Source organism: Sycon ciliatum, chromosome 3, assembly GCF_964019385.1.
Source record: "Sycon ciliatum chromosome 3, ocSycCili1.1, whole genome shotgun sequence".
Taxonomy (NCBI): domain Eukaryota; kingdom Metazoa; phylum Porifera; class Calcarea; order Leucosolenida; family Sycettidae; genus Sycon; species Sycon ciliatum.
The window spans coordinates 8,020,759-8,047,335 of NC_088645.1; the positions used below are offsets into that span (position 1 = coordinate 8,020,759).

The 26,577-nt window shown below is 48.6% G+C and overlaps 2 protein-coding genes across 3 annotated transcripts in view; both read left to right on the plus strand.

Annotated features, from left to right (window-relative positions):
* Nucleotides 1–3,169: 3,169 nt before the first annotated feature.
* Nucleotides 3,170–26,577, plus strand: part of LOC135811315 (temptin-like) — a 28,817-nt gene continuing 5,409 nt past the window's right edge. Inside the window, exons 1-4 of one of the 2 annotated variants that reach the window (XM_065324536.1) lie at nucleotides 3,170–3,332; nucleotides 18,886–19,061; nucleotides 21,213–21,268; nucleotides 24,540–24,710. In XM_065324536.1, the coding sequence (XP_065180608.1) occupies nucleotides 18,904–19,061; nucleotides 21,213–21,268; nucleotides 24,540–24,710 (385 nt within the window). In that variant the 5' untranslated portion in view covers nucleotides 3,170–3,332; nucleotides 18,886–18,903. The remainder of the gene's footprint in view (nucleotides 3,333–18,885; nucleotides 19,062–21,212; nucleotides 21,269–24,539; nucleotides 24,711–26,577) is intronic. The other variant, XM_065324535.1, reaches the window with a different exon arrangement.
* On the plus strand, nucleotides 6,974–7,591 carry LOC135812815 (uncharacterized). Its single transcript, XM_065326033.1, has one exon. It carries the CDS (start codon nucleotides 6,974–6,976, stop codon nucleotides 7,589–7,591), a length of 618 nt encoding a protein of 205 aa, XP_065182105.1.

A 26,577-nucleotide genomic window follows, 5' to 3' on the forward strand; every position in this document is an offset into this window, starting at 1 on the left:
GAAACAACAACAAACCGCGTTCAGAGAGTTTGAGTGGGACAGGAACTACTTGGTGATGCCCGCCCATGCACAAGAGGCGTCCCTCAAGGCTCTGCACTTGGGCCACTGCTCTTTTGTATATACATCCGCGATGCACCACAATGCTTCAGGTATTCATCCAACAAACTCTTCGCAGATGATATAACCTTCCATATCCGTAGGCATTCCTGTCAAACAGTACCTACTCGACTGAGTGAGGACCTGGGTGCTCTCGATGGCTATCTTGAAAGGAAAGGACTTTTATTGAATCCATCTAAGACCCAGGTTTTAATACTTCGCCGCCCTGGTAAAGAGCTGCCACCTGGTGCTGCAGTTCTCTGTCGTGATACCCCTATCAAGCCCCCTCTGCTTCCGCTCGCAATTTAGGAATATTAGTTGATGAGCATCTATCCTTTTCTGACCAAGTAGCAGTGGTGTGTACAGTAGGGAAAGTAGGAGCCTTTGTGCATGCAAAACAGAATTATTATCTTGATTAGTTTGAGCAAGAGTACAAAACCCCCAGGTTATGTACTCTTAAGATCTTGGTTTGAGGGAAAGAGACAAACGGGAAAAGTCTGAAGAAAACAATGACTGTCACCATCAAGACTCGAACCAGGGACCCTCACTTGTAGCCAGCGATGCTCTAACCACTCAGCTATGGTGTAGTCGTCATCCCAGCAGAGACCGTTCAACATCCTCTTCTGACTTCGTAACTCACACAGTGACACTTCCTGTGAATCCACACAGGCGGGTGAGACGCAGCCCTCACGGTACCCACACACTTCACGTACCCACAGCACGCAAAACAGAATATCGGTACTTTGGCAAGCGACTGTTCCACCTCTCTATAATGATTCAGTCTACTACTGAGTATGACAGCACCGCATATGTACATGACTGTACACTGTTTGTCGCAAGCTCTTTATAACAAACTTCTTGCTGCCAGCCGCTTAGCGATAAAGAGAATTTTTCCCTTGGATAGAATGATCCCAACTGCCCTTCTCTAACACCAATGTATACTCCCTTGAACAACGCCTCAATTTCAAGACCTATGTATTTGTGTATCGCTGCCTGAATGGCCTTGCTTGCTCTCTCCTACAAGACCGCTTTACTCTTCGTGCTCATGATGCTCACACTGCACCACAATGCTTCAGGCATTCATCTAACAAACTCTTCGCAGATGATATAACCTTCCATATCCGTAGCCATTCCTGTCAAACAGTAACTACACTAACAGCTGTACATGACTGAGTGAGGACCTGCCTGCTCTCGATGGCTATCTTGAAAGGAATGAAAGTTGTAGGCTAGCAGTGGCGTCTCGCAGCTCGTTGTGCCGAATAGCAGGACAACCTCCTGTCGGGCAAGATAAAAAGGAGTGTTGTAGCGAGAATACCGTCGCGAAAGGCCTGCTTGCGCAGAATCAGGCCATGACGCTTGATTGGACGGCATGTCAGCCAGCTTGATGATCGGTACGCGGTGTTGATTTTGTGCATTTTCGTACTGTAGTACTGTATATCGCCTTATCGGTACGCAATAAATAAATACAGTACCATACTACAGTCCATTCAGAAAAAAATGAACTTCTAGCTTTTGGCCATAAATGGGTCAAACGTTGAGTTTTTTTAGAATTTTTTTTCTGCAATCCCATATGGAATCCTCTTCCAATTATGTTTCTGAAGTTTTTTTGTCCAAAAAGCAAGCCATAGCAAGAATAGGATTTCGGCCAGGTTTTGCCCCAAAAGCACTGAATTGGGAAAAACCATCAAAATCCAGGCCGTTTGACCCCGCCTGCAACAGTGCATTCTGCGGTTCGAACCCCAGTTCAGGCACCCTTTTTGGACCCTTTTTCAAATTTCAAAGTTCGCAGCACTGCACTGTGTACGATGAAATCACGAAAAATCGCCAAATACGGGAGCTCGCCAGAGCCAGGACCCATCTTTTTATGAATGGACTGTACGAGTAGTAATCAATCAGTAAAATCCAAAGAAACCGCTAGAAGCAGTATGCGTAGTAGTCTACGGCCAAGATACCAGAAACCGTATCAAACTCAGCACGGGGTTCGAGGTACTAAAACGATTACCAAATTAAGTCAAGGATTGACCATTACATGCTGCATTCTGCCACTGCTAACGTGATCGAAGGGCAGCCGTTGATTCTTGACGCTTTGTGCCGATGACCTCTCAGGGCTGTGACTGCGGCATTGACCAGCGCAAAAGACAGTTGAGTGCGGATGTATGCCATGACGATAGAGAAAGGCTCGGACCTCTTATCGGCCAACATGGATGCAATCCGAGCGTATCCTTTTTGGTGCAAGTCGTACCCATATATGCAACTACAAGCATAAGGGTGCGTACCGCGTACCGCGCATACCGGCACATCGAAGTACATGTACTGTACAATTTGTTTTTTTTGTTTTTTTTAATTTTTAATAGGGCATTCCCACAGGCCTAAAGGCCTTCTTTGTTGTTATGCCATAAATATGCCAGTATGCCATACATGTACATGTATCTGCCATTATGCCATAGCCTATCAACACGAGTATATTCTTGCCATCAATCATAATATAAAATTATAATATCTTCTGAACTGTAGTCAAGTAAGTTGCTGTCTGATGATCGGTTAAAAACCGTGAAACTCAGAGTTACAGCAGAAACGCTGTTTGGATTCCTCTCAAGTGTGTATGATTATGCCATATTAGGTGCTTGACTGAGAAGTTATGGTTATGGAGGTTAAGCGATAACGTCAAATCCGTCATATATAGGAGCCAGTTGGGGTGGCAAAATGCCCAAAGCGGGTACAGAGACCCCTTATATAGAAGACTTTGGGGCGGCAATGACGTGTATCGCATAACCTCTATAGGCAGGGAGTAGCTCGTACAATACCGGTATTGTACTACTCCCTGGTTCTAGGCACGCTACACTTCTGCACCCTGATGTGTACCAATATACTACAGTACCCGAAAATGCACAAAATCAACACATGTATTGTTGTGACCTGCTGGGAGCCGGAGTCCTACCTGTAACTTCTCAGCTATATATGGCATTGTAGTATACCGGTATTTGTACTTCGATGTACCGATACACATGGTACCATGGTACACACCCTTATGCTTGTCGCACTAGCCCGAAAACACAAAACTGCTGCGACCAGTCAAGGACTTGTTCATTCTCTTCTTGCTCTAAGCCCTCAGTTTCTCCAGTAAGTCGTTCCGTCACAGAAGCTGTTCATCATCTCTTGCACTGAGCATCCGTGCGGGTGTGTGCTTCGATCCTGCGCCACTTTTGCCAGTATTCTCCTACCCCTTCGAAACACAGGTAAGTAAATTAGGTCTTCTGGGTGTGTCACGGTATGGGCATGCATGTGTGTAGGCTCGGGACATGTCGCCATTGCCGGGCAGTCTAGCATGGTCTACTGTGACAGGCCTACCATATATGTACCATGATCTTGGCTGACAAACTCGATTGCAGACGCCGGTTGCTGGGTGGGCTACGCGATCCACTACACTGTACATTGTAGTTCTCTGCCCGCAGTCACATGATTGTTCTGTTTCCGCATAATTTTCCCAGTGGCGTTGAGCAGTTCTCTGCCAATCAATGTGAAATTGTTGGACTATTTCCGTTCTCAGCTGTGTTCCCAGTAGGCTCCCAGGACCCAAGCAGCTCCCTCATTTCTTCATACCGCTGAGATCATTCGCAGTCTGCCATGCAAATAATTCCCTTCCGTGTGATTGGGCCTACAAGAGTCCGCTCGCTTTGTGAAATAGAACAACAAACCAGCCTGCAGCCCAAGCAGGATCGACAGTAGCGTGGATGTGCATTGTCTCTGGCCTGGTCGGATTTTGTTCCAAAATAGCAGTGTCGTGACCCGAGGTCGACGACGCACAGCCATCCTAGCAATCTGGCAGACGAGGGGCCAGCACCAGCTGACAAGCGCTCAGCTGACTGACGGGTACGAGTCGCGCCAGCACCGCATGTGCACAGTACGGTAACTTACCGCATCTTTTCTATTCACTACGTCATTACTACTCACTACATCATTAGACATTACTACTACGTAGCCTTTATACGCACTTTAATACTACATTGTACATAATCATACAACTACTACGATGCTGCATAATCTCGCGCCTTGTCAACTGTCATAGTCTATTAACTAGTATCTTCTTCCATTCTTGCATGTTGTATCCCGCCGTTATGAGACGTTCAATCATTATGAATCTAGCTTTGTCCGTTACTTGTCCCCTTGTCCCGCCGTCTAATATGATTAGTGAGTACAGTATGTGTGCTCTGATTGGTTGTTGTTAGTTATTGTTATGAATATAAGTCCCTGTCTTTTATACGTTCGTCCTCTCGCTCCGGTACTGCTTCAATCTTGATCTCCTCTTTCTCCTCTTTACCTCTGACCTACCTACAAGGTATGTCCTTGGAAACGGAACTCTTGGTGGGCTGTTGAGTGATGGCGTGCATATATTGTGCACTTGGGATTCTGGGTCTTGCTCACACTTCGTGGCGGTCCTATTTGGTGTTGTTCGCAACGCAGGCTTTTGACTGACCCTTGGGGTCGGGTCATGACAATTGGTGCTGTGACCAGGATCCGTCACTCAATGTGAACTAATCCTCGGTTCTTTTTCTGGTGTGGCTTTTTTTGTCTTATCCAGAATGGCACAGGAAATGCTAGAGGAGTTCAACGCCCTTTCGCAAGAAGCAGGCCAGGGGCGGGAGACTCCAACCAGGCAGGCCTTGGAACGGGCGATTTCTTTGTTTGAAGGCGTGGGTCGCCCCGACCAAGGGCGACACTTGCGAAAACTAAAGGAGGACCTGGACTTCCTGTCGTTGATATCATTCAGGATATTGGGCCGGCATGCCGGTCACCGCACAGAGGAGTCGGAAGAGCCACCGAGAAAGAAAACTCGTAAAAACTCACGTAAGCCGCCTAAGAAGGACAAGGCGTCTCCTAGTGCGAAGAAGGACCAGAGTACCGACACGGAACTGCCTACAGACTTGCCGACTACCCCCGACAAGTCTGCGCCACAGTAATGTGCGGCCACTTTTATTGGACCAGATATAAATTCAATAAAAGTATTGTTATCTAAACCTGACTGCGCTCTGATCGCGTGTATGGTGAGGAATGGAGGCTAAGACCGACACTGTGGGGAAGTCTCATTTTTTTGAGATTGTTTGGTCAGAACCTGGCGGCATGTATAAGCCTTTGATACGTGAAGCAAGGAACCTGGGCATATATCTAGAACCGACAAGTAGTGTACTCGCAAGAGGGCTGGTTCGGGATATAAATAATCGGCAGTCACATTGACATACAGGGTTGGGTCTCTGGAGTCACGCTGGTTCAGCGGTAAGAACGGGTATAGGTGTGTAACATATTTTTACACAGTGCCATCACCGGTGGTATATCAGGAGCTGCAGTTTGAACTACTTCTTCATGGTCATGCAGTCACTAGAATGAAAGTGGTCGTTGTTCACTTTTCTTTCTGGAAATGAATGGAGATGCTGTCCTCTAGTCAGGCAAGGCTAAGACACAGCATATTCAAGAGAGGACACACAGGCTGACGAGAACGCCAGCTGGTGTAATGTGTGAGAAGTGTTGCAACACACGCGGGTAAAACACACTACATGTACCGGCTTAGGACGGTGTATCGGGAGGCACGGAAGGGAGATGACAAGTCCTAGAGACGGCAGGCTCAGGGACACTCAGCGGAAACGCCGAGTGACCCAAGTATCCAAAGAAAACTGGAAGGAATTGAACTAATCAGTGCTCCTGGTCGAAATAGGACACACAGGACTAAGGCAATGGGCCGGGAGATCCTCACTAAGTAAAAGGATCACTCGGCAGCTTTCGGGTCAGGTCACTCGGGGCGAATCTAAGCCCGGCTGAAGGGGAACGTCGTGTACGAGTGTACCAGACTAGGAAAGAAGGCACTCTGGTCGAGCCTGAGATGAGAGGGGCGTCGTGTACGAGTGTACTAGACATCCAAGGATGGAGGGATTGAACGGATTCAGGCGCGCCACGGTGCGTTTTGAAATCGTTTTGGAAAGAGGCCACTATGATCGACCCTGAGCCCGGTTGAGGGGGGCGTCGTGTACGAGTGTGCTAGGCATCCAACTGTAGGGGAAAAGGAACTCTGGTCGACCCTGAGCCCGGTTGAGGGGGGCGTCGTACGAGTATACTGGACACATTGGAGAGAAGGCACTCTGGTCGAGTCTGAGCCCGGTTGAGGGGGACGTCGTGTACGAGTGGACTTATCGTCCAAAACCACAGGAATTAAACGGCTTCAGGCGCGCCATGGTGCGGTTGAGAACGAATTGGGAGGCAACACGGTTTCAAATGCGACATGGCGCGTTTGAAAACCGAGAGGCACAGGGGTTGACGTGCATATCTCTGAAGAGACTGTCACGTGGCGAGCAGCTGTAAGGATTGGCGTACGCGTATACGGTGGACAAGGCATGAGATATGGGAGCGCAGTGCACGGCGCACTGCCCAGGCGTGGGTACCCCTAGCTGACCTCGAGCCCATCGTCCCGTACCGGACGAGGTCAGTGGACGTGGCACGGGATCAGCGGGATATAAGGCCAAGTTTTTGGGCAGAAGGGTATCATTCCTTCGGGATACCTGAGAGGCAACCATTGAGCAGATCTTCTGCAGGCGCTACTTTCTTTTGTTGTGACCTACTCTACTGAAAGACCATGTCTGACGGTGAACAGGTAGAACAACAGGCTTCAAGCCAGGCTCTGGCGGGAAGGGAGAGATCCCTACCTGCTCCAAAACCACGTCCGGAGAAACCCGTCATTATGCCTGAGGCATTCGATGGGGTGACCCGGGAATGGCCGGAGTACCTTGCGTACTTCAAATCTTGCGCTGAGCTCAACCAATGGGAAGATCAGCAAAAGGCTATGTTCTTGGGGGTGCGTCTGAGAGGGACACCTTCACGATTTTTTTCCACTATGGAGACGGGCCGCCAGTCAAACTGGCAACACCTGTGCGAAGACATGGGAAAGCGCTTTGCGCCGGCAAGTGAAGCTGCGAAGTATAAATCGCAGTTTAGAGCTCTGAGACGAGGCCCAGGCGAAGCCATTCCGTTAGTCACGGACGAATTACGTAAGCTGGTGACTCGGGCTTACCCGACAGCCACAGAGGACTTGAGGGAGGAACTGGTCCGCGACCAGTTCATCGAGGCCATGACACCGGCCAGGCTCAGAACGAGGCTCCTAGAATTAGCTCCAGTCACCGTACAGGCGGCTGAACAGCAGGCACTACACCTCGAAAGGGTGTGGGATTCACACGACATGGGTATACCCCGTCATGCTAGGATATTGGAGGAAGATAACCCTCCTATGTTAGTGGCTGCGGCAACCCGGGAGGAACCCTGGAGTCGTATGTCACGTACTCTGGACCAACTGGCCGAAAGGCTAGATCGCATGGAAAACCGAGGAAACCGAGCACGCGGACCATTTATGGGGTCGTGCTTTACATGTGGGGAGAAGGGCCATAAGGCATATGAGTGTTCTAACAGAACACGGGGTGGTGCACCAAACCGACACCAGGCGGGAAACGGACAGTGACCGGGGCGCGGGATCAGCCCTTGGCCGCACATTGCCCAGATCCCAAACCAGGCCCATCCGCCGGTGGTTCCCGGAAACGGGAGACCTCAGGTATGACGGTGCCAGGGTTGCTTAACGGACGGAAAATCCACATGTTGGTGGACACAGGTGCGTCAGTAAGCTTGCTTGCGGCACGACGATTAGGCGAATTCGATATCGAGCAGGAGGATATACTCCCTCCTCCGGATAACCCGGTATTTGGCGCTGGAGGGGATGCTCTCCAGATTGTTGGAACCAGTATTGTAACACTGGAGATTGGACAGGCTACGTGCTTGCACGAAATATGGATTGTAAACCATTTGCATCAAGAATGTTTGTTGGGACGTGATGTTCTGGCGAAAATTCCCTGCAAGATACAGTCTGATGGACAAAATCTGAATTTTTCAGCAGACAAGGCCACGGTTCATACCGTCAAACCAGAACGGATACCTCTGTCCTTACGGAAGCGTGTGACAATACCACCTCAACACGAGATGGTGGCATGGGCGTCTTTACCGAGCGACCTGGGAATTAACCCGGGTCAAGGCTACCTAACCGAACCTGATCCGAGCCTAGGAGAGGAGTTTGGGGTTTTGGCGGCGTACACGATCACTTCCCCGAAGGGAGGGGTGGTCCCAATACGTCTGATCAACTGTTCAGACGAACAGGTGATCGTTGAAAGGGATGTCTCTGTGGGCACATTGTGTCCTTTCGAGACTGTACAGACGGTTTTTCCGGCTGCTGATGACACGGAAACTGTCCCAAACATGGACCACTGGGAGGACGCACCGTCGTCCGCCGAATTGTGGGAGGCTCTACATGTTGGTACGGATGGCATGTGTCCAACCGAGTTGGAACAGCTGCGGGCAGTGGTAGAAGACCACAGGGACGTGTTCGCATTGGACGCAACTGAACTCGGACGGACACATGTCATGGCTCATGGCATTGAAACTAATGGGGCTGCACCGGTCTACCAACCGGCGCGGCGTATGGCTTGGACCAACAGGTCCACAGCCAGAGACATTGTGGACAAAATGCGAGATCAGGGGATCGTGGAGGATTCCACGAGCCCTTGGTCGGCACCCATCGTGCTGGTGGGGAAGAAGGATGGCTCTACACGGTTTTGTGTAGATTACAGGCGGTTGAATGACTGCACGACCAAGGACCCGTTTCCCCTTCCGCGGATGGATGATACTCTTGATGCGTTGGGGGGAGCGAAGTACTTCTCTACGTTGGACTTATGCTCTGGGTACCATCAGTTACCTATGAAGCCAGAGGACAAGGAAAAAACGGCTTTTTCCACACCTGATGGACACTACCAATTTACGGTTATGCCCTTCGGTGTGTGTAATGGACCTAGCGCATTCCAGCGCTTGATGGGTGCAGTCCTTAAAGGACTACAATGGCAAACTTGTCTGGTCTATCTAGACGACATCATTGTTTTTGGACGTACATTTCCGGAACATTTGGACCGCCTCAAGGCGATTTTTGCTCGCCTCCGGGCAGCGAACCTGCGGCTAAAACCTTCGAAGTGCTTTCTCTTCCGGGAGAAAGTAAACTTCTTGGGGCATGTGGTCACCGCTGACGGTGTCCAGACGGACCCGGCGAAGATCCGGGACATTGAACAGTGGCCGACCATACGGACGGTAGGGCAACTCAGGACCTTCCTAGGGTTCAGTGGCTATTATCGCCGGTTTGTGCGAGACTATGCGTCTATTGCAAAACCCCTGCACGCGTTAACACATAAGGGAGTCACTTTCCAGTGGACTTCAACATGTGAGGAAGCTTTCAACAAGCTTAGACAAACTCTGGTTGAGGCTACTACGCTAGCGTATCCCAGATTCGGGCCGGGGGATCCCCCATTTGTGTTGGATGCAGACGCCAGTGGCGTTGGATTGGGTGCTGTGCTCTCCCAGCCGGATAAGGATGGCAAAGAACGGCCAATAGCATTTGCTAGTCGGCTTTTGAATTCCGCTGAGCGGCGATATGGCAGCACTAAGTGCGAACTATTGGGCATGGTTTGGGCAGTGAAGCACTTCCGTTGCTATCTCTTGGGCCGCGAGTTCTTGATCCGAACGGATCACAGAGCATTGCAGCATTGGGGCCGGTTTAAGGATCCCCCAGCAATTATTGCACGATGGCTAGAATTCTTAGCGGAATTTCAGTTCTCCGTACAATATCGTCAGGGACGAGCGCATGCAAATGCAGATGGGCTATCTCGGTGCAAGGAAAAACCGGAAGTTGTGGCGGCTGTTGCCACCACAACTCCCGTTATACCTTCACCGTTTGTGCAAAGGAGGGACTGGTCTCACACTAATTGGGCTCAAGCTCAATCAGAGGATGGGGACATCTCACAGATGGGAAAGTGGCTTGCAGAATCCGCCGAGGATCCTGACCTGAATGGGACGAGCCCCGCGCTCCATGCTTATTGGCGAGGTCGCCAACTCTTTCTTGTTAAGGAGGGAGTGGTGTATCGACGTTGGCTAAACGCGGAAACCCTGGAAAGTAGGTTACAAATACTTGTGCCTACGAAATTGAGGCCTGAGGTACTCATCGAGTACCATGACATGGCAGGACATGCGGGCGTACGACGAACGTATGAACAGCTACACCGCCGGTTTTACTGGCATGGCATGAAACGGGATGTGCAGGACTGGGTGGCCAGCTGTGTGTCCTGTAGCGAGAAGAACAGGCCGGTTGGCCGTGGCCGTGGAGCTAGTCTCCAATCCTCGTGGGCGGGTTATCCGTTTGAGAGGATAGCAATGGATTTGATTCCCGGGCTACCTGAAACACAGAATGGCAACAAACACATATTGGTTGTGGTTGACTACTTCTCTAAGTGGGTAGAAGCTTATCCCTTGAAGAGAATGGACGCACTTACGATTGCTTCGGTTTTCGTGAGTGAATTTGTGGCTAGGTTTGGGGCACCCGAAAGGTTGCATACTGACCAAGGCAGGAACTTTGACTCAACCTTGTTTAAGGAAGTCTGCTCACTATTGGGTATTCGGAAAACTCGGACAACGGCGTACCATCCAGCTAGTGATGGGTTAGTTGAACGGTTTAATCAGACCCTTGAGGTCCAGCTCTCTCACTACGTAGATGATACGCAGCGAGACTGGGATACCCAGTTACCGGCAATGTTGATGGCCTATCGGGCTACTCCACAGACAAGCACGGGATATACTCCGGCTTATCTGTTGTTTGTTGTTGTTGTTGTTGTTGTTTATTTTACTTCGCAGATTCTAACGGGCAAGTTGCCCAATAACAAGAAAGCGAAGGCAAAGAAAATAATACTAATAAAAGAAATAACCGGGGGCAGCAGAAAATGAATAATAGCTTTAAGAACTCAGATGGTGAGCCAAGGAACAAATTTCCATGTTACAAATAATCGCTTTTAAAAGTAAAAAGAAAAGAGCGGGTGGTACAGCAGACTTCCTATTCTGAATTCCCTGAACGAAGCAGAGACATTAGCTGGGTACATGTCACTATTACACAGTAGCAAGAGAGCTACCTCGGTCGACATCAGTGGACGTGGACTACGAGTGGATGCGACATACGAGTGGATGCGACAGCAACAGTGACTGGAATAATGGGTGATACGTTTCATGGAGCGAGCGTATGTGGGATGACTGACATCTTGAACACACTGCGTTGGGGGATGGTGCGGATGTCGCTGGGTAGTGCGTTCCACAGCTTGGGAGCGGCAACAGAGAACCTAGCCTGACCAGCGCGGCTTGCGGCGGGTGGTATGTGCGCTCCGATGTCCTTCTGCAAGCGGGTACGCCGATCTGGTGACCTTGAAATCAGTCCACAGAGCCGGTTCCCCGCAATGCCGTGGATGCATCGCCAGGTGAGCAATAGCGCCTTTTGCTTGTGCAACTCTGAGATTCGGTAGAGTTCCACCCGTTGGAGCAGAGGTTGAGCAGAGTCGTATGGCCGAGCGCCAAAAACTGCGCGAACCGCTTTGTTCTCCAGCGTCTGGAGATCCGTTGCTTGCTGGGCAGTTAGACAGAACAAGAAACAACTTGATGCGTAGGTCAGATCCGGCATCACCACGGACTTCAAGTAGGTGACTCGGGCCGCCAGGCTCAAGCATCTCCGAGTCCGCCAGAGGGCACCTACTTTGCGGGACACCTTTGCTGTAATGGCTTTCAGGTGTTGCTGAAAGTTCAGCCCCTCGTCAATGATGACGCCAAGGTACTTCGCGCTGGTGACTGTCGGCAGAGCTTGGCTGCGACAGAGGACTGTGACCCGGGGTCCAGCGTCTCTACCAGGAAAGACTGTGAGAACTTGACTCTTCTTCTCATTCAGAATCAGTCCTCGCTCTTCCAGCCATGCAGCCAAGGAGGAGACTGCGGTGGAGAGCGTACTGGCAACAGCCTGAGTCGTGTCAGCGCTACAATATACTGCGACGTCATCGGCGAACTGGATCGTGGCTGCGGATTGGGCTACTTGAGGAACATCTCTTGTGTACACGTTAAAGAGCAACGGGCCGAGCACCGATCCCTGGGGCACACCGCAGCTGCAAGAGGTGATTGTGCTGCTGCTGGCCCCGAAACAAACTCGCTGTGTCCGCTCACTGAGGTAGCTGATTAGCCAGCGAAGGGGTCTGCCTGTCACTCCTAAAGCAAACAGGTCCTGTATGAGACGCTCATGAATGACTTTGTCAAATGCCTTGGAGAGATCGAGAAAGCACACTCCCGATACCTGGCGTCGATCGCGGGCCTCCAGGAGCGTGTCCGTCAGGACAACCAATGCATCTTCTGTTGAGTAGCCATGCCGGTACGCAAACTGCGTGTCAGGCAGCGCATGAACACGGGAAAGCTGACCTTGTAACTGGTTTTGTACAATCCGCTCGAGGATTTTCGAAATAATGGGTAGTAGAGATACTGGTCTATAATTCCCAGGGGAAGCAGGATCTCCCGATTTGAAGAGGGGGCGAACCTCTGCTAGCTTGAAGGCCCGAGGAACGATACCCGATTTCAGGGACATGTTGAAAAGTTGGGTGAGGCTTGGTGCGATGATGTCGGCAGTGGCGAGCAGCAACGATCCTGGGACCCCGTCACTACCGGTTGCTTTTCTGGCGTCGACTTTACGGAGCAGTTCGTAAACGGAACCTGCATCAGTCCCTCGAAAATCCGAAAGGACTTCCCCTCTCAATGGCCCCTGAGGTTCTGCCAATATGGGAGGTCTATTGGCGTCGGTCACAACTTGATGGAACGTATTGCCGACCTCTTCAACGTCGCATGTAGGATCCGGTTGTGCTCGGGTACGGCCTGTAAGGCTGTTGATGAGCTGCCAGAGCTTACGAGGGTTTGCAGATGCAGATTGACATGTCTGATGAAAATACGAGTTTCGTTTGCGCCGAATCGCGTTAGATGCCTGCGTCCGAGCCAGTTTGAATGCACTGTGAAGTGCCATATCTTCGGGGTTCCGGAGCCAGCGCGTGTGCAGCCTATTCCGTGTCCTGATGAGTTGATACGTCTCACGGTCGGACCATGGAGGTAGAGGCTTGCGGCGCGGTGGTACAGTCTTCATTGGAGCATACCTGTCCAGGACAGTCATAAAGCGCGAGTGCCAATCATGCCACGTATCATCCACGCTTGACGACTGTGGAAGGGAAGGGAAATGCTGAAGTTCTTGCTCCAGAGCGATTCTGAACTCAGGGATACTTATATTCCGAATCCGCCTGGCCTGCTTCGATTGAGTCTCTGCACGAGGAACTGAAATGTTCAGGTTGGCGAGCACAGCGCTGTGATCACTGATCAGACAAGGTATCACCCTGCAGCTGGATACCATCTTCCTGTCCGTGAGGACAAGGTCAATAAGGGTGCCTTTCGGCGTACTTGGAGTGATGCGCGTCACTGCATCCACGCAGTTGGTTAAGTCGAACGTGCAGCACAGGCTCTGTAGATGGGTTCGCTGATGATTGGGGTGATTAGCGGACAAGTCCACATTGAAATCCCCCAACACCGTTAAAGACGTGGCTGAAGAGCCAGCACTATGCATGGCACTTTCTAAATCAGTCCAAAACTCTACGGATGTGTCAGGGGGCCTGTAGGCGCAGCCGACACGGTGATGCTGTCGATGTATCTGTACGTCAACCCACACCAGCTCTAAGCCGCTTACGCTTAGATCTGGGCGTGGTTTGATTGGCAGGGTGGATTTGTAATAGATACACGTGCCGCCACCTCGCCTGCCGCTGCGATCGGTCCTTGTGAGGCTGTATCCAGGAATAGCTACTTCTCCGTCACCAATAGTGCTATCCAGCCAGGTTTCGGCCAATCCAAAAATATCAAAGTCCTGCACCCGGAGGAGTGCCGTTACTTCATCTACTTTGTAGCGCAAGCTACAGACATTCAAAAAACCTAGTTTAAGCGTTCGGGTATCCTGGGTGCTCACCGGAAAACTGATGGTGGCAGCTCGTTTGGACGGGAACTATGTCTCCCTAATGATGTGGCCTATGGGGTTCCCCCAATGACCCGGATGGATGAATCGTCAACGTATGTCAAGGACTTACGACAGCGGTTGAACCACGCACACAGTGTAGTGCGTAAGAAACTAGGCGTTGTACACCAACACCAGGCGCACTTGTATGACTCGGGCGCAGTGATGGTTGGGTTTGAACCAGGAGATCTGGTATGGCTCTTAGTTCCAGCAGTACATGTCGGAACTACTCCTAAGCTGGCAAGGCTATGGAAGGGACCGCACCAGGTCCAGGATAAGTTGTCTGACGTGGTATATCGCATTGTCGGTACGGTCGGAGACAAGACCAGGAGACAGGTTGTACATGTCAACCGGTTGAAGCGGTGCTTCGTGCGCCCTGAGCGGCTACTTCCAGTTGTGGAGGAGGATACGGAACCCACAGGCACACTGCCTGACGGTCCAGGAACCACCGATACTCGGGCTGACGGTTATGTGCCAGACGCCACGGACCGGTTGTATGAAACAGATCTGGCTTCAAATTTAGCGGAGTCCTTCTGCGACAACGGCCCGGCTTGTAGTAGCCCTCCTTCGGACCGCCCTCCTGCAGGGACCTCCCAAGATGAAAGGCTTGAGAATGCTCCGGTTGTGAGTGGATTGCCTCATGAAGGGCGGTGGTCGGAACCTTCTCATAATGAGATAACACCCGACGGCGACGGGCGCCCCAGGCGTTCTTTAAGACGGCCAGCTTACCTGAAAGACTATGTCTAGAAGAAGCGTAACAGCCCGTAGGGGCAGGATATGCGATGGCCGCTAGCGGCAGGCTGTACTAAGTTGTACCTAGTACTTCATTTCCTCTCTTTCTTCCCCTCTTTCTCCCCTCCTCTCTCTCTTTCCCCTTTTTGTCTCTCGCTAGGTATCCATCTCTCTCTCTCTCTCTCTCTCTCTCTCTCTCTCTCTCTCTCTCTCTCTTTCTTTCTTTCTTTCTTTCTTTCTTTCTTTCTTTCTCTCTCTCTCTCTCTCATCCTCTTTTAGATCTTCCACTATCGATATGTCTATCTCTCTCTCTCTCTCTCTCTCTCTCTCTCTCTCTCTCTCTCTCTCTCTCTCTCTCTCTCTCTCTCTCTCTCTCTCTCTCTCTCTCTCTCTCTCTCTCTTTCTTTCTATGTTGTCTAGTACATGTGGTGTGTAGGTGTATGTGTGAGAATGGTGTACGTCTTTTACTGGCCGTGGACACGAGGACGTGTGCAAACCTGAGACGACGGGGGGAAGTGTCGTGACCCGAGGTCGACGACGCACAGCCATCCTAGCAATCTGGCAGACGAGGGGCCAGCACCAGCTGACAAGCGCTCAGCTGACTGACGGGTACGAGTCGCGCCAGCACCGCATGTGCACAGTACGGTAACTTACCGCATCTTTTCTATTCACTACGTCATTACTACTCACTACATCATTAGACATTACTACTACGTAGCCTTTATACGCACTTTAATATTACATTGTACATAATCATACAACTACTACGATGCTGCATAATCTCGCGCCTTGTCAACTGTCATAGTCTATTAACTAGTATCTTCTTCCATTCTTGCATGTTGTATCCCGCCGTTATGAGACGTTCAATCATTATGAATCTAGCTTTGTCCGTTACTTGTCCCCTTGTCCCGCCGTCTAATATGATTAGTGAGTACAGTATGTGTGCTCTGATTGGTTGTTGTTAGTTATTGTTATGAATATAAGTCCCTGTCTTTTATACGTTCGTCCTCTCGCTCCGGTACTGCTTCAATCTTGATCTCCTCTTTCTCCTCTTTACCTCTGACCTACCTACAAGGTATGTCCTTGGAAACGGAACTCTTGGTGGGCTGTTGAGTGATGGCGTGCATATATTGTGCACTTGGGATTCTGGGTCTTGCTCACACTTCGTGGCGGTCCTATTTGGTGTTGTTCGCAACGCAGGCTTTTGACTGACCCTTGGGGTCGGGTCATGACAGCAGCATGTGCATGCAGTGGCAGTACTGTTGTGGCGTAGCGTTCCCATATTCGGCACTAAGCCCTATAATAGTCATGCTAGTCAGGTGGTACGAGCGCCCCACATGTAACTGGTTTATTCTACGTGTAGATGACATTGTCTTATTTGGAAAAGCTCCCATAATGGAAGTATGCAGTAGTTAAAGTTGTTGTTGTTGTTACTTTATTTTACTTCACCAGAATTACAGGCAGTAGAATGCCTTCTCACTAGACCAGGTCTAGTTCTCACAAATGATGAAGAATGTGAATGAACATGCTAAAGCTAATGAAAAACAAGAAATAGAAAAAGATGAGAAAAACTTGTGGGAGGCAAGGGCTAGGGCTTGGGGAGGTCGCTAGCAATATTTGCCCTACAAATGCACGAATATTGAGTAGTAGTAGCAGTAGTAGTACCGGTAGTAGTAGTAAAATTTATTATTTTGATAATTGAGTCCATACTTTGCGACGCCTGATTTGACAGAGCACCCTTTTCTGTTCTGTACGAATGGTGTGGTATGGTATGGTATGGCAGGGTAGGGTATTTTCACTTTTTATACAGAGTTGGTATCATTTATAAGCCTTATGCACGCTGTACAGATGCAAAAATCTCGTAGAATCTCGTAGAATCCCAGACCCGGTTGGGTGTTGAATGTGCAGGACCCTATTGTGTTCACTGCCACTTCCACCAAGAAATGGGCCCTGAACGCATTTCATAGGAGAGCTTCTTTTTTTCGACTTACAGTAAAACCTGTGACTACCGACCACCCCTTGGTGCCAGCAAAAGCGGTCTTTAGTAGCAGGTGGTCTTTAGTTGGAGGTTTGCACTGCGTGACCATATATGGATCACATTATATGATATGTATGTCATAATGCAGCTAATACAATTCCCCAGGACTTGCGCAATACCATTCTTATTCAGGTCAAACAACACTTGGAGAGAGACAGAGAGACAGAGAGACAGAGAGACAGAGAGAGAGAGACAGAGAGAGAGAGAGAGAGAGAGAGAGAGAGAGAGAGAGAGAGAGAGAGAGAGAGAGAGAGAGAGAGAGAGAGAGAGAGAGAGAGAGAGAGAGAGAGAGAGAGAGAGAGAGAGAGAGAGAGAGAGAGAGAGAGAGAGAGAGAGAGAGAGAGAGAGAGAGAGAGAGAGAGAAGCTTGTCAGATTTCTACTTGGTAGGTATAATCGCTTGACCCCGACTAAATTGGTCAGATGCTCGTAACGGTATGGCCCATAACGAGCACCCATTTGGGCATGCACACACCGCCCTAGCTTATACAGTAGAGATCAGATATAACGGCACTCCTTCGGGAGAGAACAAAATGTCACTATATTCGATCTGTCACTAAACCCGATCTTCACAAAGGACTTACTAAACGACTTGGGAAACAGAACTGTGTCGCTAAACTCGATCTGTCGTTATATCCAAGGTCCTTACATGTAATATTCATTATAGCCGATCTCCACTGAACAAATCTTCAAGCCCCTCTTGAACCTTTCGTACAACTTTGCTGCGAAGAAGGTCCAAATCGTGCATCACACGAATGTCGCATCGCAGAAATTGAGCCCAGCTCAACTTCTGCGATGAGCCAGTTGTGACGGTTGCGCGAGCTGCGAGATTGATGCGATTTGGGGATTCGATTCGCGCATCGCATAGCAAAAATACTTCTGTTAATCCCGCTTTAGATGAGTGTGTGTCCATTCTCTTACTCGCAAATACTCTTCATCTGATCCGGCGGGAGAAGATCCTGCGTGCCAAAGGGTGCACATAATCTTCGCTCTATAGTTGTACTTCAAGTACTGCGGATCTATTAAACGAGAGAGCTTGGAAGCTCAGGGCCCTACGCTATGCTTTTTTGCCTTGATGACCTAGACAAACAAAAAGCATAGGGATGTTATAAATTTGTAAGAAAGGGTTTGCTCCCCACACCGGAGCTCGCGCTATTCCGCCGACTTTACTTGACACTTGACTGACTCACGACTGCCATCCAGAGCACACAAGAAGTCCATCGTGTCGTGAGTCAGTCAAGTGTCAAGTAAAGTCGGCGGAATAGCGCGAGCTCCGGTGTGGGGAGCAAACCCTTTCTTACAAATCATCGCCGAAGTCGCAACCACTATTTCGTGATGTTATAAATTCTTTAAAAAAATCCTTTTTTTAAGACATAACCTGGGATTCGAACCCGCACTATCGCGCGCCCTGCATGCATCCCCCGATACACTTCGCATACATACTAATTCTTCCAAGTTGTTTCACATTGTGATCTTGCATTTGAAAGCCCTATTTGAATATGCATTGTGGCCAGCTAGCCGTCTTTGATGGCACGGTACGGTAGGGGATAGGTACGGGACAGGTACGATCGAGGGTAATACGGCACCGTCTCCCGTACCGTACCATCAAACACAGCTGGCCACATACAGCTGCCCGCAATACTCAAATAGGGCTTTCAAACGCAAGATCATAACGTGAAGCAACTTGGAAGAATGGGTATGAATGCGAAGTGTATGGTGGAATGCATGTAGGGCGATAGTGCGGGTTCGAATCCCAGGATATTCCTGAAAAAAATAGGAGAATTGAAAAATTTATAACATCCTATGCTTTTTTGCCGTCAGATACGGATAGCGCCAGGCGTGACACAAACAAACAAACAAACAAATACCAAATTAAAGCTGTGTGGACCCTGGCTAGCGCCACACGTTACTGAAGTAACGTCTTCTGCATAGCTACGGGAATTAAATTATTTTACACGCAGGCACTCACACACACAAACACACGCGCTCACACACACGCACACGCACTCACACGCACGCACACCAACGTTGCAATGCGTGTGCTTCTGATATTCTCTCCAGCAGAAACCAAACCGAAGCATGGCGGCCATGCGTGTGCGACTGCTAGCCCTGTGTATGGCACTCGCCATGTTACACTATGCAGCAGCAATGAGCTCTTATAGAGCCATGCTTCCCAATGCTGGATCCGACAGCCCTGCTGCTGACGGAATAGTCCCTGACCCAACAACAGACGACGGGTAAGGCCGGCCATACGTTTACAGTATATAGTGACTATACTGTATATCCAGTATGTATGTTGAAGGTGACTATACTGTATATTGTCTATACCGTAAAAGCCATTATTCTAACGATGCGCATATAATAACAATTTCCTAAAATTGACCAGTTAACGTGTACAGTCGTCCCTCTCTAATCCGGCACTTGTTTATCCGGAACCCTTGCCAACCGGCGCACTTTCTGACAGAACCGATTTTTTTGTTCAATTCCTACATCTTAATCCGGCACTTGAATTCCGCCTCCGGCAGTGACTTTTTGAAACGAATCGCTCGAACTACACGTAGTTTGATTTCATAATCCGGCAGTCGTAAATCGACTGTGCGTGTGTGTGCAAGAGTACGTATACATCATGTGAACATGTTCTCTGTTTTACTTTATCACTGTGTACATTCCTGGAGAAAAGTTGAGAATATAAAGCCGTGCACCAAATACTGGGGTCGACACGGAAAACCCTGCGTTTTGACGTATGATACATGCATGCAATTGTGTAGGGCCGGGTCAGAGGGCAGGATTTCTTAATCCAGCTCCTCGTTAATCCAGCAGAAAATGCCGTAGCAAAAGGTGCCGGATTAGAGAGGGACGACTGTACCAAAGGTAACGATTCTCACTCATTCTCAACCGCGGCTCAATAGCAACAATATGCATCGATGTCTGTCTAACGTTTTCTATTTTAACGACAGATTTTTCCTCGCTAAATCGTTAGAATTAGCACTCCGTTATATATAAGGCTTTTACAGTACTGTAAGACATGTTATTATAACGAGTCGCAAATTTAACGATTGTCCAAAATTCATAGGTTAACGAGAAGATATGTTAACGATCTTGCAGTATTCTGCCATATCCACACACAGCATATATGAAGCAGTATGGCCTCAACGGATCTTATTATAACGAAGAAATGTCATCCGTTAAAACGTTAGATTTGCTTCCTCGTTATATATACATGTCTTACAGTACAGTCGAATGTCACTTATCCGACCACTTCGGGAATCAGGCATGAAATGTTGGATAACTGATATCATTAATTTTTTTATGTGCAAATATGGCTGGATTTCACTGATTTATGTACACAATACCCAAATATATTCATGCATATTCATGAATTGCTCCATGTACACATACATGTTAGCATACTTGACCACATCTACTTCAAGTAAATGCATATTACACTGTATAATATACCACAAAAAAAGTTTTTTTAGAATTATACTGTTGAGTCATAAAATAACCACTCCCGGGCTTGTCGGATACTAGTAACCGACGTGCTCGGATAACTGGCGACCGGATAAGTGACATTCGACTGTACTGTATATCCAGTATGCATGTTGAGATTACCAGACCAGCATAGTCCCGGCGCGTGTGTGTGTGTGTTTGTGTGCGTGTGTGCGCGCATGTGTGTGTGCGCATGTGTGTGTGTGGGCATGTGTGTGTGTGTGCGCATGTGTGTGTACATGTGTGTGTGTGTGTGTGTGTGTGTGTGTGCCGATGAGATTTTCTTCTCCCATTGCTGACGCCGAGATACACATAAGATGGCAATGTATGAAGTGCATGCGGTGGTTGAGGAGCGCTGGAGGACTGGCTGTGCATCGCTGTCCTGTGTCCACGGATGTCCCCACTGTATCTATTCGCCATGAATCTGACTCTTTTCGATGTGATGTTTGTCGCCGCTCTTTCCGCTCTCGTTCTGGTTTGAGCCGTCATCACTGTGACCGTGCGAAACGGATGTCACGTGCAGCCAGGAACAACTGCCGTCATGAATGCGAGCATTGCGAAAGACGGTTCTCAAGGCCACAGGACTTGCAACGCCATGCCAAATATTGTTGACTTTGCGATTTCTCTCTCTTCTCTTCTCTCTTCTTGTCGTTGTCTCCCGTTTCTGGGAGCGGCGTGGCCCGATAGGGTAGCTGTACATAGTAGTAGTAGTAGTAGTAGTAGTAGTAGTGTGTGTGTGTGTGTGTGTGTGTGTGTGTGTGTGTGTGTGTGTGTGTGTGTGTGTGTGCATGTGTGTGTGCGTGTGTGTGTGCGTGTGTGTGTGTGTGCATGTGTGTGTGTGTGCATGTGTGTGCATGTGCGTGTATGCTGGTATGTCTATGTGCTCTACCGCTACACAGCTTCTGTCGGTCTTTCGGCCATGCTTCAAGTTGCGACGGTGCACCATCCGGCAATGGTGAGTTGTATTGTGCAGTCTTACGCACCTTGTCTGAAGATACCATGCCAATTGCGTACAGTCAACTTTGCGTATAACGACACTCGGCCGGGCATCAGAAAAGTGTCCTTATTCGCGAAGTGTCGTTATACCCGAAGTCTCATTATATGTATACAGGTAGTATGGACTTTGCTCTGGGCATGAAAATTCTGTCGTTATTCGCGAATTGTCATTGTATCCGCAGTCGTTATTAGCCAAGTTGACTGTACTTGTATGCACAACAACAACTCAACAACAACGGCAACAACAATAACAAAAACTTTCTCTCTTACTGGCCACTGGCTATCGTGAGAATAAAGATTTGAAACAACAACAGCAACAACACCACAAATAGAGAACAGTTTTCTACTCTGGGTGCACATGCATAGCTCATGCACTGCATAGGGATGTTGCAGAAACGTAAAAGGTAGCGAATCGTGTGTCGCTGCCGCAGCTCGTTGCAGGCGTCGCAAGTCGCTTGTCATGTCGCAAAAAGTGGCATTATGAAAGAGCATTTTTGGTAAATGCAAAGGTTTAGTAACGGGTGAAGCTGTATTATGCTTGTCACCTAATGTTAGCGAAAGATTCGAGGAATTCGGATTCGAACCCCCTGATTTTCTCCAGGTCCGTACCGGGGACATGGGGGTGGGGAGGGAGGGGGGGGGGGGGAAGAATCGTATGAACCCCCTTTTTGAGTTCTGTTTGTATGATTGTGCTTTCACTTATACACTGTACACAGCTTGAGAGTGCGCGGTAGATCTGCGAGTGGTACATGAACATCTGATATACTGATGTCGATTGCGTACTTACGAGGCTTCCACATTCTGTGCCGCAATGGCTTTTTCGCAGTGCCATCGTACGAGATTGCTAAAAAGGGGAAGTGATCTAGAATCTTCCCATGTTCCCACTCGAACACGGTTGAGTAAGCGGTCACGTACGGATGTGTACACCAGTCACCTGGTCACCATGCCTCCAGGCTACAACTTACAGCCTTTTTAGCATGAGGTCCTGTCACTCGAGTTGAGCCTTCGTGTGAAAGTTGTAGCCTGCAGGCACGGTGATCAGGTATCTGGTGTACACATCAGCACGTGACCGCTTCCTCAACCGTGTTTAATTGGGAATAAGGGCTGAACACTGCATCGCAGCCTCTCGAACCAAAACCAGTCGACTCGGCATCCGACAGACTATACTTGTTTATCCGTGCTCTTATAAGAACGAAATGGCACTTTTAGTGCCATGTTGCATATACATCCCCATCTGTAGTACGGTGTAGTCACCCAGTTTCGGTGGAAGTGGCAAGGTCGATTGGGAATAAAGGAGGAAGGAAGCGCCTCAGCTTCCTCGGACCAAGACCATTCAACTCTGCGCCCTGAAGACTACGAGTAATGAGATTTTGATTCTAGACCATAAATAATAAATAAATTTCACGGTTCGCGTGAGACTCGGCTGGAAGCCCAGTTTTCCGCATCCGTCGTGGGAACGCCACCACCCTCTAGGATCAAAGGCGCAGATGCAGCGCCTAAACGGTGGGAGGTGAGTAGATCAGACCCACCACCAAGTGGTCGAAGACCGAAATCCCATTAGCTGCATCCATGTTACCCTCGTGCCAGGCCACAAGTTCCCAAATAACTGTGGGTCGCAGCACGGTTGGAAAAATTCCTTCCGCTTCCAAGCAGGACTTGAACCTGGTACCCTCTGTTTCTCAAACATGGTCTTAGACCATCCCACTATGCCTGCCTGCCCCCACCATACTTCCCTTTAATTTTAACCAACTAACCAGAATAATAATGCGTTCACAAGCGTTTCGGAGACAAAAACCTCAATAGTGGTAGATTGACGGACCTACTGAAGATGGCATCAACAAGTTAAAAACCTCAATATGGCAATCAAGAGTACTGACTATCATGTAACCATGCTTATAGTGACAATAGTAATGAACATGGGAGAGAAAGGTGAAAGTGAAATGCACATGTGAAAGAAGAAGAAGAAGAAGTGTTCAGAGCCGGTTTCTTTCCTCTCTCGCATGTTTGTTACTATTGTAATACAGCATGGTTATACTGCACAGCTAGTACTCTTGATTGCAATACGAATAGTGTAGTGGTGTGCACGGGTAGTTAGGTACCCGTGCTATCCGCGAGGACCTCGGGTAGTCGGGCACAGAATAGTGCAGGTGGAATCCTGGTAATTCGAATATGGCTTAATTCGAACATCCCGCTTAATTAGAAGTTTTCCAGGACCGATTTCTGTCACATAAATTTTTCTGATAATTCGAACCTCGAACCAGACATGTCCGGTTAATTCGAAGTTCCACGGATTCCACTTACATAGAAAATGTGTGGGATTTGTGCTGATAATTCGAAGTTAGCAAAGTGTAATTCGAAGTTCACTGTACACTGTACTGGTCGGTTCAGTTTGCATGAGCAGGCTGTGCCGGTCAGTTCAGTATCCGTGAAATCTGTGTTTAAGGTCCATAGCGCAACTCTGCGTGACCATGAGCGCATTTTGATATACATATTGTGCTGTGGGTTCATGTTTGGATAATTAGAATGTCCGGCTAATTAGAAGTTTTTTCCTGGCATTTCGAGGTTCGAATTATCAGGATTCCACCTGTACCCGAAAACCCAAAGTCGCAGATGACATCATGTATAGTGCACGTGTACAAATTCATGTAATAATCCGCATCTCTACCCAGTCTGTAAGGGAAGGGGTGCATTGTGGTGTTACCATGGAAACATTACCCAATAGGGTACCCATACTAACCGTGGAAAACTACCCAAACCCGATACCCGAAGAAAACGCTACCCGACTCAGCCCTAGATAATAATGCGTCCATTTTAATTTCTTTTGGGGAGTTGGAGGACCGTCTTCTTCCGAATCAAAAACCGAGACAGTTCCCCACTTCAGGTAATGTGCCGCTAATAGAGGGTTTCTGCCACACGGTAAAACGTACCAAAGTACGCATGGAAACCTCACCGGGGTATGGGATCAAGCTTCACACGGATATTTTCATACCGTTTTCCGTGTGAAGGTCTCCGTGTGAAAACTGAGCACACAGAGTACGTGTGGCGGGAAGTTCGAGCATGCTACGCACAGCAGAACCGGCACAACGTCCGAAAGATCTGTGTCGAACTTCACTGCAGTTGACACGGAGTTTGGTACGTAGTTCCGTGTAGCAGAAACTCACTAATAGCTCAATGCCATCCCTAGCTGGTGATTTCCTATGCTTCCTATTTTCCTATGTTTGTTACCTCAGGGAACCAGTTCGGGATGGACTTCGTAAATGCCAATAGAATGTGGACTACCACTTTTTGCAAGATGGACAGTGACAACGACGGATTCTCCAACGGTGCTGAGCTGGGAGACCCTACTTGTGCCTTCACAATGGGCGGTACCCCCACAAGCACTAAGAACATTAGTCATCCAGGTACGTAATAGATTAATTAATAGACCCACTATTTAACTCGAATACTGAGCCAATAATACAGTAGACTCCACATATAACGAACTCGCATATAGTGAGTTTCGTGATACAGTAAAACCTTTCAAGGCGACCACCTGTCCTAGAAGACCACTGAACCCAGGACCAAGGGATGTGATTTCCAGTCAAATGACCCTGGATAAGGAGACCGCCTGGTAACAGAGACCACGTCTTGATGGTCCCTTGAGCGGTCGTCTTAGCTGTTTCACTGTATAGCGGACCGTTGTCCATGTGTGTTGTCCTGTTTGAAGTTTTGACCCATACAAAGCTAAGCTGACTCTTCATAGCGAGCAGTTTTCGTTTACAACGAGCCAAATCTTGTGCGCCGCATGTAAACAGAGTGCACTCATACTGTCACGGGCCACTTGCCAGTCATGACTTGCTGCCTGCATAGTGTGAGTGTGCTTCTGTTATAACAAACTTCGGCTATAAAGAACTTCTGTTATAACAAACTTCGGCTATAAAGAGCTGATTCTCCTGCACTATGGTGTTCGTTATATCAGGAGTCGACTGTAGATGTAAAATGGCAGAAAACACATGGGAACGAGTTATGAAGCAACTTGAAACTCGGATGTTGAGCCATAAATAAATGTGGAAGAGAAAAGACATATGGATACGAGTTAAGAGTAACTCTCCATCACTGTAACATGATACTATTATACAGTCAGAAAGTGCAATAACTAGGCACAAAACTGTTACAGTGATGGAGAGTTACTCTTAACTCGTATCCATATGTCTTTTTCTCTTCCACATTTATGAAGCAACTGTCCATGATTTATTTCAAGCAGCCAGAAAGTGCGATACCAGGGTACACCACTGACAGGCACCCTCCCCTCTTCGGTTCTCGGTCTTTGGCCTTCCCCTCTTCCTTCCTAATTAACCGTGAACCTTCCAAGCTGGAAGGCTGTTGGTTTGTGCACTGGAGATGTGTTAGAGCTACAGGTGTAGGTGTCTGGTCGTTGACTGTCTCAGTAGCTTGTCAGTGTTGTGCCCTGTGATCACACTTTCTCACTGCTTATTTTCTTGTCTAAAGTCGTGGACAGTTGCTTTATAACTTGGTCCCATGTTTTCTTCTACATCTTAGACCTACCATTTCTTTCTTTTTAAACGCTTTCCCTCCCGGCCTGTTTTGCAACGTTGGATGCTATTCATGAAGTTGAACGTGTGCCGTCAAAGGGGCATTAACAAAGGAGCATTAACAAAGGGGCATTAACAAAGGGGCATTAACAAAGGGGCATTAACAAAGGGGCATTAACAAAGGAGCATTAACGGTAGATCTGAAGATTAGGGACCTTTCGCGTCTGCTGCGAATCGAATGCGAAACGAAAGTTTGATTCGGCTCGTCCTCGTTTCGTTGAAAACCGATCCAGGTTTCGCAAGTTGTCGTGCAAATGTCCATGGCAACTACGAATATGGCTGGTAGCTTGGCGTATGGGTGTTTACACACACACACACACACACGTGAATGGATCGTGGAATCAAGGGAAAAAATGTGTACCTGGCAAAAAAATGTGTATCTGACGGATTCGGAGCTCGCCGCGAATGAAGAGGCTTCCATTCGTGAAAACGAGCTCTCCGCAGGGACTCTGACAAATCCTCGAACGCAGGTGACGAATCAGCAATCGTTTCGTATCCGTACGCGTGGTGCGAAAGGTCCCTATTGTGTCGTTATTACTAATGAGTTGCAGTCGAGGTCAATACGGATAAGGTTGATTGTCTCTCTCTCTCTCTCTCTCTCTCTCTCTCTCTCTTTCTCTCTATTTCTCTTTCTCTCTCTCACGCACACATGCACACACGCACACACACACACACA